Genomic DNA, 16,588 nt, shown 5'->3' with positions numbered 1-16,588 from the left:
AAACTGTGCAAAGCCCACAGGAGACAAATGGCCAGCCCTCCTGGAGCACACGAGTCACTATAAACCACGTAGAAAATACAATGTGTTCTCAGATAGAAAAGTCAACACAGTCAATGCAATGACTTGGCAAATACTAGCACCTTTTCACAGAAGGAAACAAGTCAACCCCAAGGCTCATGTGGAAAAGCCAATGATTTTAAAAGGGAGAACTAGTCCAGACATTGGAACACATGATAAAGCTTATAATACAGAGAGAGCCTTTAATCTGCTAGCAGGGCAATAAGGTACTAAGTAATGTGTGGACAAAGACATGAAGAAGGTGTCCTGTCCAATGACGCACTACTGTGTGTACACAAAGACACAGACAAAGTGTGCAGCACAGTGATGCATTACCATGTGTGGACAAAGTAATAAGGATGTTTTAAGTCAGCCCAAAAAGTGCAGCTAAAGCTGCAAGACAAAGAGCTCCGCAATACATTAAATTTCTTAAATGATTCTCTACAAAGGAAATTCATCCATTTTAACCCATAAATATCATGACAGAGGCCGGGCGGTGGTGGCGCACGCCTTTAATCCCAGCACTCGGGAGGCAGAGCCAGGCGGATCTCTGTGAGTTCGAGGCCAGCCTGGACTACCAAGTGAGTTCCAGGAAAGGCGCAAAGCTACACAGAGAAACCCTGTCTCGAAAAACCAAAAAAAAAAAAAAAAAAAAAAAAAAAAAATATCATGACAGCTGCTCATGGCAAAGTGACGAGGTAAGTTAATGCAGGTGAACATAATGAAAACCGAAGCTCTGAATAACTAGTCAAGGATTCTTGGCCCTGAAGTTTAGAAAACTTACCCTAAGTTACCTCTCTAAAATATGAATCCCTAGGTAAGACGGTAGCATGTAGCCTGAACTGCCTTAGCATATTTATTTCTTGTGACTAGTAGAAATAGGAGGCAAATATGAGCAAGCTGGAAAACAGCACTCAATTCAAGGGCCATTTCTGACCTTCCACTCTGTCTTCAGGTCAGGGCACGCTCACAGCACACATTCCCAGTCACTATAAAGGGGGAAAGCAACAGAACCCACAGATTACAACAGACAGCCACACGACCACACTCTTGAAGCTTTTCAAGATAGCTCCCAGGGCTATTTTGCTTCCTATACCAAAGTCATATGAATACTCAATCAATCCACCAAGAAATGAAATCCAGTTTCTGTGAGTTTAAGGCTAGTCTGGTCTACAGATTGAGTTCCAGGACAGCCAGGACTGTTTCACAGAGAAATTCTGTCTCAGGGGAGGGGAAAAAAAAAAAGAGAAAGAAAGAAAGGAAGGAAGAAAAAAATCCATGGATACCAAATATCATCAGTACCATAAATAACGGTATTATAAGCTTTTCTTCCTTGAACACTAATTTTATAGACTTCATTGAAATTCAGTAACTGAAAAAGAACATTAGTAAGGCCACCACATATGAGGAGGCCCTCTCTGAGTGCTTTTCACATGCCTGCTGTAGTGGATGTTAAGCCAGAAGATGTATGTTCAGGTCATGAGGTCACGGCTAGTTCACATGACCCTGAACAAGTATCAAAAGGATGATTCAAAAATCAACAAATTTGATTCTGGTAACAAAGCTTGTAACAGCAGGATTAAACAAAGTCATCCTGTTTCAATATGGCACTTTTCACTATTATGTCACAATGTCAACCAAAAACGTAAGCAGTAATCAACTCAAGATGCCGATTTCTGTAATGGCAGTGGTGAGTAGTAAGGGTCAGGAAATAAGAAAGCAAGCACCTACATAAAATTTTGTCAGAAAGAAAGATGAGGGATGGCCAAGGCCAAGGGCTCAAAACTGGGCACAACACAGTAATACTGGCCTCAGCACACACTTCTCAACATAGTCCAGACTGGGAATCAATTCCTTTGGGTAAGGAAAAGCTAAGATGTCATAACTTACAAAGCAAAGGCTGCAGAGAAATTCTGTTTTCCTTTTGATTTATGGTAACTAAAGGACAAAGCTCTCTTTTCTCTTTTATAACCCAACTCTAGCACCAGCTTGAAAGAAAAATATAGATATCAGCTTCATCCCAAGTGAATCGTACGGCAGAGGCCAGTCAATGGCTGCACACGGCATGAATCCATGTACTGAGTCCTTTGATCTTGGAAAGAATGATGCTAAGAGCCAACACTATGGGCCTTTTTCTTTTTCCTTTCTTGTCCTCTGGCTTTTTTTTTTTTTTTTTCATTATACTCATCTGATCCCCTTTCATGTGCCTACGAACTGTTTTATTTGTGTCCCTTCAAAACTGAATCTATCTATAGTAATACTGGTTTATATGCGTGAGAAAGAAAGTACTCTGTCCTGTGCATGAGCTGTAAAAAGAGAAACGGGCAGAAAAAATTGAATCTTGATCATCCATCACCTCTCATTCACCAAATGTTTAAGCTAAAGTACCCTAACTTTGGAGGAGAAAAAAGTAATCAACTGAGATGACTAGGAACCTGCCATTCCATCCTGTTTGATAGGTAGTAACCACAAAAGCATCCCTAAACTTTTTGTGGTGAGCATACTACTACCGAGAATAAGGTTAGAGCCATATACTGAGCATCAAACTACAGCAAATGCCAAGTTTCAAAAAGATTTACCAAGCCAGACCATGAGTGACAAAATGACTGCTTACCACCCAGTCATCACATCACAAAGGAACGCTTCATTTAAGCCTAATAAAACAAAACTGGGGGCTAGAGAGATGGCTCTGTGGTTAAAAGCACTAGCTGCTCTTCTAGAGGACCCAGGTTCAATTCCCAGCACCCATATGGCAGCTCACAGCTGTCTGTAACTCCAGTTCTAGGGGACCAACACACTTAATGCAGGCAAACAAAACACCAATGCATGAGAAACAAACAAACAAACAAAAACCCCGAAACTGTAGAAGTTTCCTTAATGAGAAGTGGGGACTACACTTACTGTAGTGAAAACACACATACACATAACATTACAAAGACTGGGCAAGCTGTACTTGTGTACATAATACCTATCTGTATGTAACACCAATTAAAGCAAACAAGAGGCCATGAATTTGAAAAAGAGGAAGGAAAAAATACCGCATGGGAGGGCTTGGAAGAAAGAAAGGGAAGTGAGATGGTATAATTATAACCTCAAAAAATAAATCATTTTTAAAAAATAGAGATGAAAGTTTTATACCAGACCTATTACTTTTTGGACAACTGTTAAGATAATAGCAATAGGATTCAAAACCTAACAATCACTAAGGATTCTAGTCAGACACCCTGGAAAAATTACCGCATGTACTGCTACTGGAGAAGCCAGAGTGCAGGCTTACGGCTTCTCCTCCCCAGAATGAGAAGTGCAAGCCTGTCTAGAGTAATCCAAACCCATCTGTGTCCAGCTGGTGATACAGGAGATAAACAGTTCTTCTAAAAATGATAAAAATTAGATGAGAATTATTCCTCAAATCTGAATAGCATTGAGAAACCCTCAAATAGCAATTATGTCAAAACATGTTGGACGACCAGTTACACCTTACATCATTTCCTTAACTAGAACCTGAGTCCTTTAAAATCATAACCTCAATCATTGAGGAGATGGAAAGAACAGAAAGCAAATCAGGACAAATGCTGTATTAGTCAGCTGCCCTACAGTAACCATTTGTCTCATCAACCTAGTCAACTTCCATTAACTTCCTTTGCTCAGCATGTAGGCTTAATTTAGCCTGGAAATCCACCTCCAAAGAACAGACACAAAGGCTTATGGGAATTTGGAGTTTATAAAACACCACAGACACTCTCAAAATGTAGCAAAAGCTCTGTAGAAAGAAAATTTAACACACCCACTCCTTCCCTGTGGTAGGGCTCAGAATATTACTGACCAACAGGCCACATGGCCCCACTGTGTGTTTTTACATAGTACAAGAGAACAATTTTACATTCTTAAATAATAGTAAAAAAGTGGACAAGTGAAATTTAAATAAAGCTCTTCTTTTCCATATTTAAAAAAGCTCAACTGGACCACAGCCAACACATTTATTTATGTGTTATCTATTAATTTGTTCCACAATAGCTAAGATGAATGAACAGTTGAGACAAAGTTGAGATAAATTATGAAATGTATCTGAGACCCAGTGTTTGCAAAACCCAGTCCTATATTAATGCCCCTGCTCTTCTGCCTAAAGTAACTGGCTCTTTCTCTGCAGCTTTGCACAAGAACCCCAGGCACTGTCGCTGAACATGTTGAGGGGTGAGCACTCTGTGAGAAATGGTTGCATCTCACTGTAAGTAGTTAAGCTAAAGCCAGCAAATCTCAACGGCTTTTATTGGACCCATATGTTTAACAGAGAAAAAGGGTTTTGTTGCTATTTGGCACAACCTTACTATTTATGATTTATAGAGAGGGAAGAGTTATGATTTTAGGTACCATACTTCTTACATCACTTAAGAGGCTCCAAACCAGCCAGACACATAGATACAACATGTACAAAATGGCAAACGCTGGCACCCTGCTCTGGAGAGAGCACAAAGTACAGAACAGAAGGACACACTTACTTTTCAGCAAAATTACCTGACATCACAACTGGATATGATGTCCCTTCTGTTTCAGATTGTACGTTCAATATATCTCCCTACTCTTCAACATGGGTTGGTTTTTTTTGTTGTTTTGTTTTTTTGGTTTTTTGGGTTTTTTTGGTGGTTTTTCAAGACAGGGTTTCTCTGTGTAGTTTTGCGACTTTCCTGGATCTCGCTCTGTAGACCAGGCTGGCCTCGAACTCACAAAGATCCGCCTGCCTCTGCCTCCTGAGTGCTGAGATTAAAGGCGTGCGCCACCACCGCCCGGCTCAGCATGCTTTTTAACAAAAATATTCAGAAACAAGAAAAACTGGAAGAAAGACTAGCAAAATTTTCTATAAATCCTTAGGCTTTCTATACTTAGCGTGCTGGCATACTTGTTTTACCTGTATTTTTTAGTTTTTTTCTCCCTCCATCTTTCTAGCAGTAGGGCTTGACCTTTATGAAGCTAATGGCAGATCTTCAAAACATTTTACCCTAAAAACTTTAGCAAATAATACTAGGAGAGTAATTTCCCAGTAAGACACACTAATTAGAAAGCATGTAAACAAATCAGAAGAAAAACACAGAAAGAGGTCCAGTGGGGCTAGCAGAGATGCCAGCAACCTCTGGAAATCAGTGACCCCAGGGGACAGTGGGATGTTCTCTTGGCAAGATCATCAGTGCTCTGACTGGGTACCATGACTACCAAAGCAAATCAAAGCACCCAGCTCCCACTCTCCACACTCCCCTGACACCTGGATTCTCACCTCAGGGCAGCAGCATGGTACGTGTCAACATAATCAGAAATGAAGAGTTCCCGGTTCTTGATGACTGGATCTGTGATGACAAGTTCTCTTCCAGAATCTACAAACAAAAGAAAAGAAATTAGTTAACCAAATAAGAAGATATTAAAATAGAGTTTCCCAAAACAAGTAGGGAATTTTTGCTAAACTTTTTTCTCAGGTTTACCTCCTACTAAAGACAAATAACAAAACCTACTTATTATCTGCGTATTGCCAATAGGGAATGGGATATGTAGGAGGAATAACAGAAGAACACAATGTACAGCTTTGACAACTGTTAGACTGTTCACCAGACCTCTTACCAAGTCCTTCTGTGTCCTGAAATGCCTTAACAAGCACAATTTAAAAAAAGAGAGAGAAATACACTGCCATATCCCAGCAATTTGTTAACTTTTTTTTTTTTTTTAAGAAAAACAACTTCTTAATTTTATTTATTGTTTTATTTTGTGAGCATGTACATGCATATGTGCTTATATTTGGGCAAGCACATTCCACAGCAATGTATTTAGTGGTCAGAGGACAACTTGTGGGAGTCAGTTCTCCTCTTCTACCATGTTGTTCTGGAGACTGAACGTAAGTCGTCAGGCTTTGCAGCAAGCAGTTTCACCTGCTGAGCAATTTTGTTGGCCCTAAGATATATGATGACTATATATTTAGAGAACCTGTCCATTTTATGTTTTCTATCTGTTTGTTTCTGAGACAGGGTCTCAGTCCAGGATGGCTTTCAAGTTGCTACGTAACTGAGACTGCCTTGAACTGATAATCCTCCTTCCTCTCCCTCCCAAGTGCACTACCACATCTGGCCCCCATCTATTTGTATACTGCCAAATATTCCAAAATGGAATGAAGCCACACACTGACTGGACTGAAAAGAATTATTAAGCTATTTAAAAAAAAAAAAGAAAGAAAGAAAGAAAGAAAGAAAGAAAGAAAGAAAGAAAGAAAGAAAGAAATCATAATTTAATTGACTTTTATCTTTTCAAAGATGTTTTTCAAAAGTCTATTAAAAGCTCACTGTGGCTGGGGCCTATCAGAGAAGCAATGTGAGTCAGGGAACACAGATAATATATCCTTGGCTGCTCCAGCACAACTCCCACAGCCTCTCTGAACTCAACCTCTTCACACAGAATGCCAGGGCAAGCCACCTCACACAGCCTCCTCATATGACTAATGGGACTAGGAGCACAAGGCTCCTCTCAAAAGGGCATGATGGCGCTACTAAACACCTGCATAAATGTTGCACACATTACATTTATACAGGACTTCTATGTCCATAAAGTTCTGAGTGTTGGCTCAGACATAAAAGGCAAAGGTGGAAATCAGCTGCCAGAAACTATCGTCCTCTGTTCTGAAGGCAGCTCCTAACCCACATTCCACAGTGTAATTCAAAGCTTCTTCTGAAGAACATGGGCTCTCTGCCTGGGATGTGGGGAAGCACAGCACACGAGCTCCTGGAAGGACAAGTGACACGGGCTCACAGGGCTTTAACACTGCCGGTCACTAAGTTAAATAGGAGCTTAAAGAACTATATTACTCCAATTTTAAAAAAATGTGTGCATCAGCACATACTCAAAGGGTTTTTCTTGCTGTTTTTTGGGGGGAGGGGGTATTTTCTTAAAGAGTTTAAAATCATGTATATGCATGTATGTGTTTTATGTGCACCAGGTATCCATGGAGGCCACAGATACTGGATCCACTGGAACTGGAGTTACAGGCAGCTGAGAGCTGCCCGATGTGAGTGCAGGGAACTGAATCCTCTTACCAGAGCAGTAAGTAAATGCTCTTAATCAGTGCGCTAGCTCTCTCGGCCTCCCTCTTCTGTTGTTTGTTTGTTTTTAAGGAAAATGAAAAAATAATGCAAAAGCAAGGGTGAGAGGATCCAGCAACGTTCTTTGGAGAGAAATGCTATCAGAGGCAATCTCTATTTAAATGGTGTTTTTAAAAAGTGCTTTACCCAAAGCTAAGATTGAAAAGCATGGCATCGAGAGGGTATACGTACCATTTTCATTATGCCGATCCTGAACCAAATGCTGATAGACAGAATCTGGAACTTCAGACTGACGGTAGTACCATTTGACGTTCATGAGTAGATGGTCCCTCTTACTCTGAAAAGGAAAATCTAACAGCATTAGGAACGGGTTTCAGGTGCCTGCAAGTGCATATCATACCTATGACCAAAAGCCCTGTGCACAGCAGAAAACCAATGACCACCAACAGCACAACCCCTGCGTCCCTGGCCACCACACCCCTCAGACCACAACCCTCAAGATTGCTCATTTCAGGAAACAAGAGAGACGGATCTTGAAGCTTCTCAGTGTGACTAATTCATTCAGTATTACATTTCTCTTTAATGGTAATGCAGAGTACTACATGAGTACATACTTCTACCTTAATCCTTAACCATTCTGGTAAATAATAATCAGAGCATACTGTTGAGTCATATTAAAAGTAACAAGCTGGAAAGAACTTACCCAGAGACACCTGACAGTCTCTTCCCCTCCAGGGTTTGCCTGTCACAAACTGTCTCAAATTCTCCCTCCACTGTGGGCCACAGAACTGTATGGAAGTCACTGCCGCATGCCAAAATCACGAAGCACACCACGGGCAATAGGTGGTGATGAGAATGTACGTCCATACAATAGGACCTGCCTTATTTACCTCTGACTCCTGAGGAAAAACAGCTTATACATAACTACTGGTAAAAAATAAAGAGCCCCATGTTGACCATCGTCCTGTAAATGACTGTAGGATAACTACCCACATATTTCTGAAAGTTAACTTTGTTTTCAGCTCAATCAAAAAGTAGGGAACCAGATACTGCCTCTTCTATTTGTAGCCTACAGGGTACAATGTGAAGTACACTGCTTGTGCACTAGGCTGTGCAGACAGCTCAACCCGGATAGCACTGAGGCTCCCTGGGACTCATAAAGCAGCTTCAACCCAAGGGAAAGGCAGGACAGTCTCTCCTGGTAGCTTTTACCTTTTTTCACAGGCTCACTGACCACAAGTGAAGAGACCAAAGCTCAAAAAAATGCCTCATGTTTGTAAAGAAGACAACCTAATTCTGAAACATGTCAGGAATCTTTAATGAAGGAAGACACATCTTGGTTTAATAAAGGGACAAATATAGGCTGCACTAAAAGATGAGCAAGAGCAGGGAAAGAACTATTCTAAGTCTTAACAGAACTCAGAATGTGGAGTGCTATCCCACAGTAAATATCCTAAACACCACAATTCTTCCTTTTCATCAACTGTCAAACAGGCATGACTACAAAAACAGGCCGTCACTACTGGCTTACATTAAACAGACTCTGCCTACAAAGGGATAGTGTGTAGGTCTTGGTTTTTATTCATTCATACTTATACACTGAAAGGTTTAATTGCAAATATTAGTTTGCACTGTTTATTCTACAAACTATGAAGGTTCACAGAAAAAGCACTGAATGCAGAGTTTAAAGAAAGGAGCAGCACCTTCTTAGGGAGACTATGAAAGCAATGTATAATCTGGGGGAAGATGGGAAAGACCTCACTGCACTCCTTCTAAGCAAAGGCAGAGGCCAGAAAGAAATACCAGCACGCAGCACAGAACACTCCATGCTGATACTGAAAAGAAGCCATATCCTGGCTGCAGTCTGGCCTTCAGTGGGTTTGCAAGACAGATGGAATCTTTTTTTTTTTTTGGTTTTTTTCGAGACAGGGTTTCTCTGTGTAGCTTTGCGCCTTTCCTGGGACTCACTTGGTAGTCCAGGCTGGCCTCGAACTCACAGAGATCCGCCTGGCTCTGCCTCCTGAGTGCTGGGATTAAAGGCGTGCGCCACCACCGCCCGGCGACAGATGGAATCTTTTAACTCACCTCTGACCCCATATACAGGTGCTGAGGTACATACAATGCATCAGGCATGAAGAGTGCAGTTAAAGGCTTCGAAGAACAGAACATGTAACTGCACCACATGCACCTTGTTGGCCTAAGGCTTATTCTGCCAAGACTCCAGAAAAATACTTGTCCCTCCATTTCACCCTCAGGTGAGAGAATAAAAAGCAGGACCAAGGAGACGTTACTAGTAAGGAAAAACAGAACCCCAGGGCCTGTTGAGGTGCCCAGTATGAACTCACCGAAATAAGATACACCATATTATAAGCCTATTCTTTCTGCACCACTGACATGGGGCCAGATAATTCTGTTGCCTTGCCACTGCTGGATGGAGCGCCCTCCCCAAATTGTGGCAGCTAAAAACGTCTCTAAGCATTGCTAATTCTCTCTCTCTCTCTATGGAGAAAATGAAGTCAAAGTTGGTTGAAAACCATGGATCTAAAAGATGATTGTAGCAGGAATCTTAAATGGTCTTATTAATAAAAACAAACCTGGAGCCAGGTATTGGGGTGAATGCTGGAAGATTAGAGAAGTAGAACAAGCCACAGCTACTTCACCTCACCAGTTCCTCAGCTGATCCTGTTTCCTCAGACTGGAAGCCTCTGAGTCCTCATCCAGAATGGGTCTCAGCTGAACTGTTGCTCAAAAGCCTAAAAGCTTAACCAGCCAAAAGTTTCTAGTTTCTGGTCTTCACGCCTTATATATCTTTCTGCTTTCTGCCTCACTCCCTGGGATTAAAGGCTCGCTTTCTGGGATTAAAGGCATGTGTCACCATGCCTGGCTGTTTCCAGTGTGGCCTTGAACTCACAGAGATCCAGAGGGATTTCTACCTCTGGAATGCTAGGATTAAATGAGTGCCACCATTTTCTATCCTTTGTATCTAGTGGCTGTTCTGTCTCTGACCCCAGGTAAGTTTATTAAGGTGCACAATATTTTGAGGAACACAATACCACCACATGATGATGATGATGACAATGATGACGATGATGATTTTACAGAATCCAAAGCCAGAATGGTCACATGAAACCTGACCCAAGCACTACAGGAAACATAGGCAAGCCTGTCACCACAAACTCCCAGTGTCATCACTACCCACATCTGTGTGACTCTCATGACTTTGTAAGACTCTGAGTTTCTCTTTTGTCCTGTAAATGAGAATAATTTAAAGAACTAGTGAAAGTGTAAAGACAGCATCAAATACCAGGTGAATCCTTAAAGAAAAGCCCCTTGTCTGTCAAGAGCCCTGTGGAGAACTGTGGAGCCATTCCTCCAGCAGATGCTCACAAGCTCATACAAATGAGTATTTCCCAGAGCAGCCAGAGTTCAGGTTACCAGCAGCCCCAGCAACTGTGCTCTAAGATCTAAGCATGTATTCCTGCAACATGTATACAATGCCTGAAAACCTGAACTGCAACAGAAAGACTCTTTGGGTTCAATGACTGGCAATTTTAAGTTGTCTGGTTTTTGTTTGTTTGTTTTTTTCTGAACCTAGCCAGAGATTCTAGAAACCATTAGTTAGATGTGCCATTTCTACATTACTAGTTACTAACTGACCCAAATGTGCCCATTGATTTCATACAACAAAACAAAACAAAACAAAACAAAAATCTACTCTGGCTTATTTGACCTCCAACTCCTAAAAAGCTGCTGGAGCTCCTGAGGCAGTCCTGTTCAATGGCCAGGGGGCGGCAGTATTGCGTCAAAAACACCAGCACTTAAAAATCCTACTTCCACAGAAGCAGCACAACACAAGTAGAGTCAGATGAAACCAAGTTTCTAAATAGGCTAGTGATTTAATGGAAGACTAATAATCTATAAAGGAATGCAGACAGCTATTTCAGAGTACGAGGCTAAAACCGTACGGGAAGACTGCATTTCTGTCTGTAATTACTAGTTATCTTAGTATCCTGGGGCCCACAAAACGTGATGGGATGGGAAGGCCAACTGATTTCTGGGGTCACTTATGTTTATAACTAAATGTCTTCCCCAGACCAGACCCAGCAGACCAAATGGAACTACGGTGCATTTGTTCACTGGCGTTGGCTAGTGTTACCATCCTACAGTGTGGAATGCAATGTCTTCTCTAGAGGACACTGTCTGCTGCAGGGGGAGCACCTCTTAGGTCAATGGCCACACCATACTGGGGGTTGGTGAACATTAACCATAGGAAGGCCTCGTCTGATTGCTACTCCTCATAAGTCAAAGACTTGCTCAAAGTCACAGAAAATTAAAACCAAAAAATAAATTCAGGAATCATGTGGTTCAGCCCAAACTACCTGAGTCTGAACCCTGGCTTTACAATGTGTTAAACTCTGACTGTGTATAAATAACCTCTAGCCTCAGTTTTCACATATTATCTTGCTCCTCCTTCACTAGGCTATGAAGACTGGGTCTACTCTAGAAGCTGAATGGTTAGCCTCAGTAAACCTTGATTACTGTCACTGTTCTACAGAGGAAAAGAACCAGCCACAGGCTTTACTGTTCTCAGCCTCAATGCTAAAGGCAGTGACAGCAACAGAAAGACAAGCGGTGTAGGAGGCTCATCACTGGAAGAACCCCAGGAGCAGATCAAGTGTTTCCAATAGCATGCTCACTACTTACTAATGACACAACTGAACACTAACATAAATCTCAGAGATGTATGGCCTTCACTAAATACTGAACCAAGAGGAAACTTCCAGAGTGAAAGCACCCTGGGCCGTATTCCTGAAGGAGAAAGAAACATCCACTAGGAAGTTAAAGCTTTCTCATCAGCTTAATTCACACAGAAACGCAGGCCAGGAGGAAGGATAATACAGAACTAGAGGATCCACCAAAGATGGGCACAGCTATTTGCTGGGTAGGGAAAGGAGGGGGCACAAGAGTTGCTGGATTTTGTGGGGGAAGTGGTGGTGGGAACTCTGTAGGTTAACACTGGGATTCTTCTACATCAATGGCTTGACTCTCCCTGAACTGAAAAATACATGTAAATTTAAGGCATAAGCAACCACACAATGTGTGTGTAACACACATACACAAATAAGGTGAAGTGACTGAGATACTCTTGATAACCTCTGGCTTCAACACATGCCTGCACAGTTGAGCATGTAACTCCCCCCATGGATGCACAGGTACTCGTATGTACATGCATGCACACAAACAAAACACACACACACACACACACACACACACACACACACACACACACACAACTGAAACCACCTCAACTGCTAATTATAGAGTCAAAAATACTAAGGTTCTGTCTACCTAGTTTTACATTGCATATGAACAGTGACATTTTTCAGGCAATTAGCTACTGTATTTGTAGTGGGGAGATCTATTTCTTGGCCTTTATTGTAAACTTACTTTGATTGTGAAACAAGGTTTCATGTGACCCAGGCTGGTCATAAACTATGTAGACTGATCTTGAACCTCTCACGTGCTAGGACTGCAGGTGCATGCCATAATGCTTGGCTGTGTTGTTGTAATACTAAATGCACACACAGATGAGGTATATGCAAAGAGGGATTTGAAATGTGCTGTGAGACAGAGTAAACTAAAGAATACTCTTGTATATGCCACCATATACACTACTCTTGGCTGGTTAATGGCCAGGAATAATACTGGGTATCTGAGTGGCTAAAGGACAGACAGCAATGTACTACTTCTACGAGGGTCTGTACAAGAGCCTTTGGAGGCAGTGTGTGACAGAGGGCCGAGTAAGACAGACCCACCCTCACAGTGGTAGCGTCATCCTATCAGCTTAGAGCCTGGACACACTAAGAACAAAGCAAGGGCCAATTCACTTTCTGCTGGAGCTGCGCATGGTGCTCTCAGTTCCACAGCCTTAGCTTCTCTAACTCTAAGGTCCCACACCCACCGAACCACACCTCCAGCTTCCCCAGGTCTCCAGTGTGCAGGTGGCCCATGAGAAGATCTCAATACTTCCATAAGGGGTGATGTGAGCCATCCCTATGAACCCCACCCCCCACCCCCCGCTTTTTATTTATCTCACTGGTTCTGTCTCTCTGGAGGACACTGCTAATCCACTAAACATTAGACTCAGGCTTTGAAAAAGCTCAATCTTTGGGTTTCAAGGCTCAATTCTGCATGTAAGATCATACATCTGGATCTCCAAAATCTGATAGCCAAAATAAAAATTAATTAATTCTCACCTAAACACTATGTTTACTCCAGGAGCTAAGGTCACAGCAGATAAGCACAAATTTTCTATTTGGTCCAAAGCATGTCTGTCTTTCATACAAGGAGAGGAGATAGATCTTCACAGACAGCTCTGTGAGAATCTGCCTCATGTCCCTAAGTTTCTACCAAAGCTCTGACTTCTTTAAGAACTTCTTTTATCAAAACTCAAGCCCAAATAACCTAAAATTTGTCATCTTATTATGAGTGGTAGTGGTGACAGTTAACCGTGCTAGCCATGTGGGGGAACAGACAGGGAAGTCACAGGGCTCCCTATATATCAGAGACAAGGTGTTTAAAAAAAAAAAAAAAAAAAGGTGGAAATCTCATGTGGTGATCTGAGTGAAGATGGCCCCACAGGCTCATAGATTTGAATGTCTAGTTCCCAGTTGGTGGACTGTTTAGAAGGATTACAAAGTGTAGCCTTGTCAGAGGAGGCATGTCATTGGGGGGTGGGGTTGAGGTTTCATGAGCCCACACCAGGCCCTTTCTCTCTGCCTCCCTCTCACAGATCAGACAGTAGCTATCTGAAGAGAGCCCCCTCTCAGCTCCTGCTCCAGCGCTGTGCCTGCTGCTATCATGGACTAACCTATTAAACTGTAAGCCAGCCCCCAATTAAATGTTTTCTTCTATAAATTAGTCATGATGTGTCTTCACAGCAATAGGACAGCAACTCAAGACACCTGGACCACAGGGCGTTGAAATACTAGAAGATTTACAAGTTGAATTTAACATCTTACAATCATAGTAGCATGTTATTTTAAAAACAAAAGCCAGGCAGTGGTGGCGCATGCCTTTAATCCCAGCACTTGGGAGGCAGAGACAGGTGGATCTCATTGAATTCGAGGCCAGCCTGGCATACAAAGTGAGTTCTGGGCAAGACAGGACTGTTACACAGAGAAACCCTGTCTCAAAAAATAAAACAAAACAAAACAAAACCTAAACAAACAAACAAAAAAAGACCAATTTAGGGTTAAAGACATCTCTCAGAGATTTTGCTGTCAAAACCTGATGGCAAAATATTCCGAATAAGATTTTTTTGGGGGGAGGGGGGGTTCTAGACAGGGTTTCTCTGTGTAGCTCTGGCTGTTCTGGAACTGTCTATGTAGACCAGGCTGGCCTCGAACTCACCTGGCTCTGCCTCCTGAGCGCTGGGATTAAAGGCGTGAGCCACCACCACCCAGCCCCGGAAGAAGATTTCTATTAGTCAACATGAGTTTTATGTCCTCAAAATTATTAGTCCCCAAAATCTTCCCCACCCCCTTTTTAGACAGGGTCTCTGGCTGGAGCTGACTCTGTACACCAGGCTGGTCTCAAACTCACTGAGATCCACCTACACCTGCCTCCTGAGTGCTGGAGTTAAAGATGCCACCATGCCTAGCCCTTGAATAAATTCTTAAAAATTAGGTGAGTTAATTTTTAAAATTGCTGTATTTTTAACTATATGTGTGCCTCTGTGTGGGGGAATGTGCACATGAGTGCAGAGGCCAACAGAGGCCAGGAGGCATCAGATGCCCCTGGAGCTGGAGTTACAGGTGGTTGTGAGCCACTGGATGTGGGTACTGGGAATTGAATTTGGGTTCTCTGGGAGAGCAGTATGTGTGCTTAAATGTTAATCTATTTTCCCAGTCCTTGTTCTGTTCAGAGACACGGTCTCATTGTGTAGCCTTGACTGTTCTGGAATTCACTATGTATGTAGACTAGGCTGACCTCAAATTCACAGGAATCCACTTGGCTCTGCCTCCTGATCACCATCACAGCCAGCAAGACTACATTTTCAACAAACAAAATCAGAAAATGAGGAATACTTTTATTTTCACTTTCTTCTGGAGCTAGAATTCTCAGTCCCCTGGCCTCAGCTTTTCCGATTCTGACTGGCCTAAAGCATATTCTTGTTTCTGCTTCTGTTTCTGACCTCAAAGGTCCTACAGTATCCATCCTTTGTGAGAAATACTTGTGAGAGGACCCACATGAAAGTCTTGGTATCAGTATGGAATTGATGTGACCCTGCATTACACTTAAGTCCAGCTGCTCTCCAGATGAAGTCAGCAAGCTGCACCAATTGCCCCTGCCAGACTCTAGCTGAAACCGAGCACATCTACTGTGAAGAAGCCCAGCAACACCGCTCAGCTGCAGGTGCTGGGCTCTCTGTTCCGCTTTCTGGATTACTCCAAGATGGCGGATCTGGTTAACATGGTAAAATAGCTTTTCACAGAACAAATATTTGCAAATATTTAAGGGGTGCTTAAGACTTGCAGATTTGGAAGTCACTGTTTATTTAAGTATAGTTTGCCCATATAATAAAAGAAGTCTAATTACAGCTAACAAACACTCCTAACTGACCATAAATAAATTCAAATAGTTGGGTTAAGAAAGAAAAAAGTCGGTAGGAACACTGAAAAGTTACATTTCCTGTTTTATGTAAATTTGTTTTTTCTGTTTTAGGTGGCTTAATTATTTTTTCTTTTCCCTACTGACTCAAACCAAACACAGACTGCACCCTCTAATACCTGTTGGTCTCCTTCCTACACCATTTTCTTATACAGACATGCCCTGAAAGCTTGGCTCAGTCCACATGTCAGACAACAAAGGACCACTGGCTGCTGGACAGGAGAAACAGAAAGCAGGAAGATTGGGTAATCCCTGGGTGATCCATCAGTATATTCAGTCAACTGTAAGCAGGGCTAGGAAAATGCTTTAAAAAGAAAAAAAAAACTGTAAAGGGAGGGGGGTTGGTGATAATGAAGGAAATTCCAAGAGCCACAAATCATTTTAAAATAGGGATTTTGTCAAAAAGAATCTCCACCTGCTCCAGCACTAATGTTAATGTCTTACAATAACTTTTTCTTTGAAATAGTTGTCCTTATTTTTGAAAGTCAAGTTTTAACTTTTACGTTATTTTTCAATTATTGAAGTATAACTTACATACAATAAAATTAACTGATTTTTAATACTGAATAACTTTGAGAAATACACACAATTTCTGTTATCACCCCATAATCAAGATAGGAGCACTTCCATTACCACAAAGGGCAGCTCACAGAATCAACACTGCTGTGCTGAAACAGTTGGCACACCAAATTATTATAAAATAACGACCTAATCTCAAGTTTTTCTTCCATAAAGAAAACTTTCTTTCTGACACACACACACACACACACACACACACACACACACAC

The 16,588-nt window shown here is 41.9% G+C and overlaps 1 protein-coding gene across 5 annotated transcripts in view; it reads right to left on the bottom strand.

Annotated features, from left to right (window-relative positions):
- Positions 1-16,588, bottom strand: part of Rere (arginine-glutamic acid dipeptide repeats) — a 359,917-nt gene that overhangs the window by 153,189 nt on the left and 190,140 nt on the right. For all 5 annotated transcript variants that reach the window (XM_059255429.1, XM_059255433.1, XM_059255430.1 and 2 more), the window contains 2 exons: positions 7,359-7,464; positions 5,324-5,420 (listed from right to left, as the gene is read on the bottom strand). In XM_059255429.1, coding sequence (XP_059111412.1) covers positions 5,324-5,420; positions 7,359-7,464 — 203 coding nt within the window. The remainder of the gene's footprint in view (positions 1-5,323; positions 5,421-7,358; positions 7,465-16,588) is intronic.

Source organism: Peromyscus eremicus, chromosome 2 (assembly GCF_949786415.1).
Source record: "Peromyscus eremicus chromosome 2, PerEre_H2_v1, whole genome shotgun sequence".
NCBI classification, from domain to species: Eukaryota; Metazoa; Chordata; class Mammalia; order Rodentia; family Cricetidae; genus Peromyscus; species Peromyscus eremicus.
Note: the sequence above shows the minus strand (reverse complement) of the source record. Positions and strands in the feature narration are given on the sequence as shown.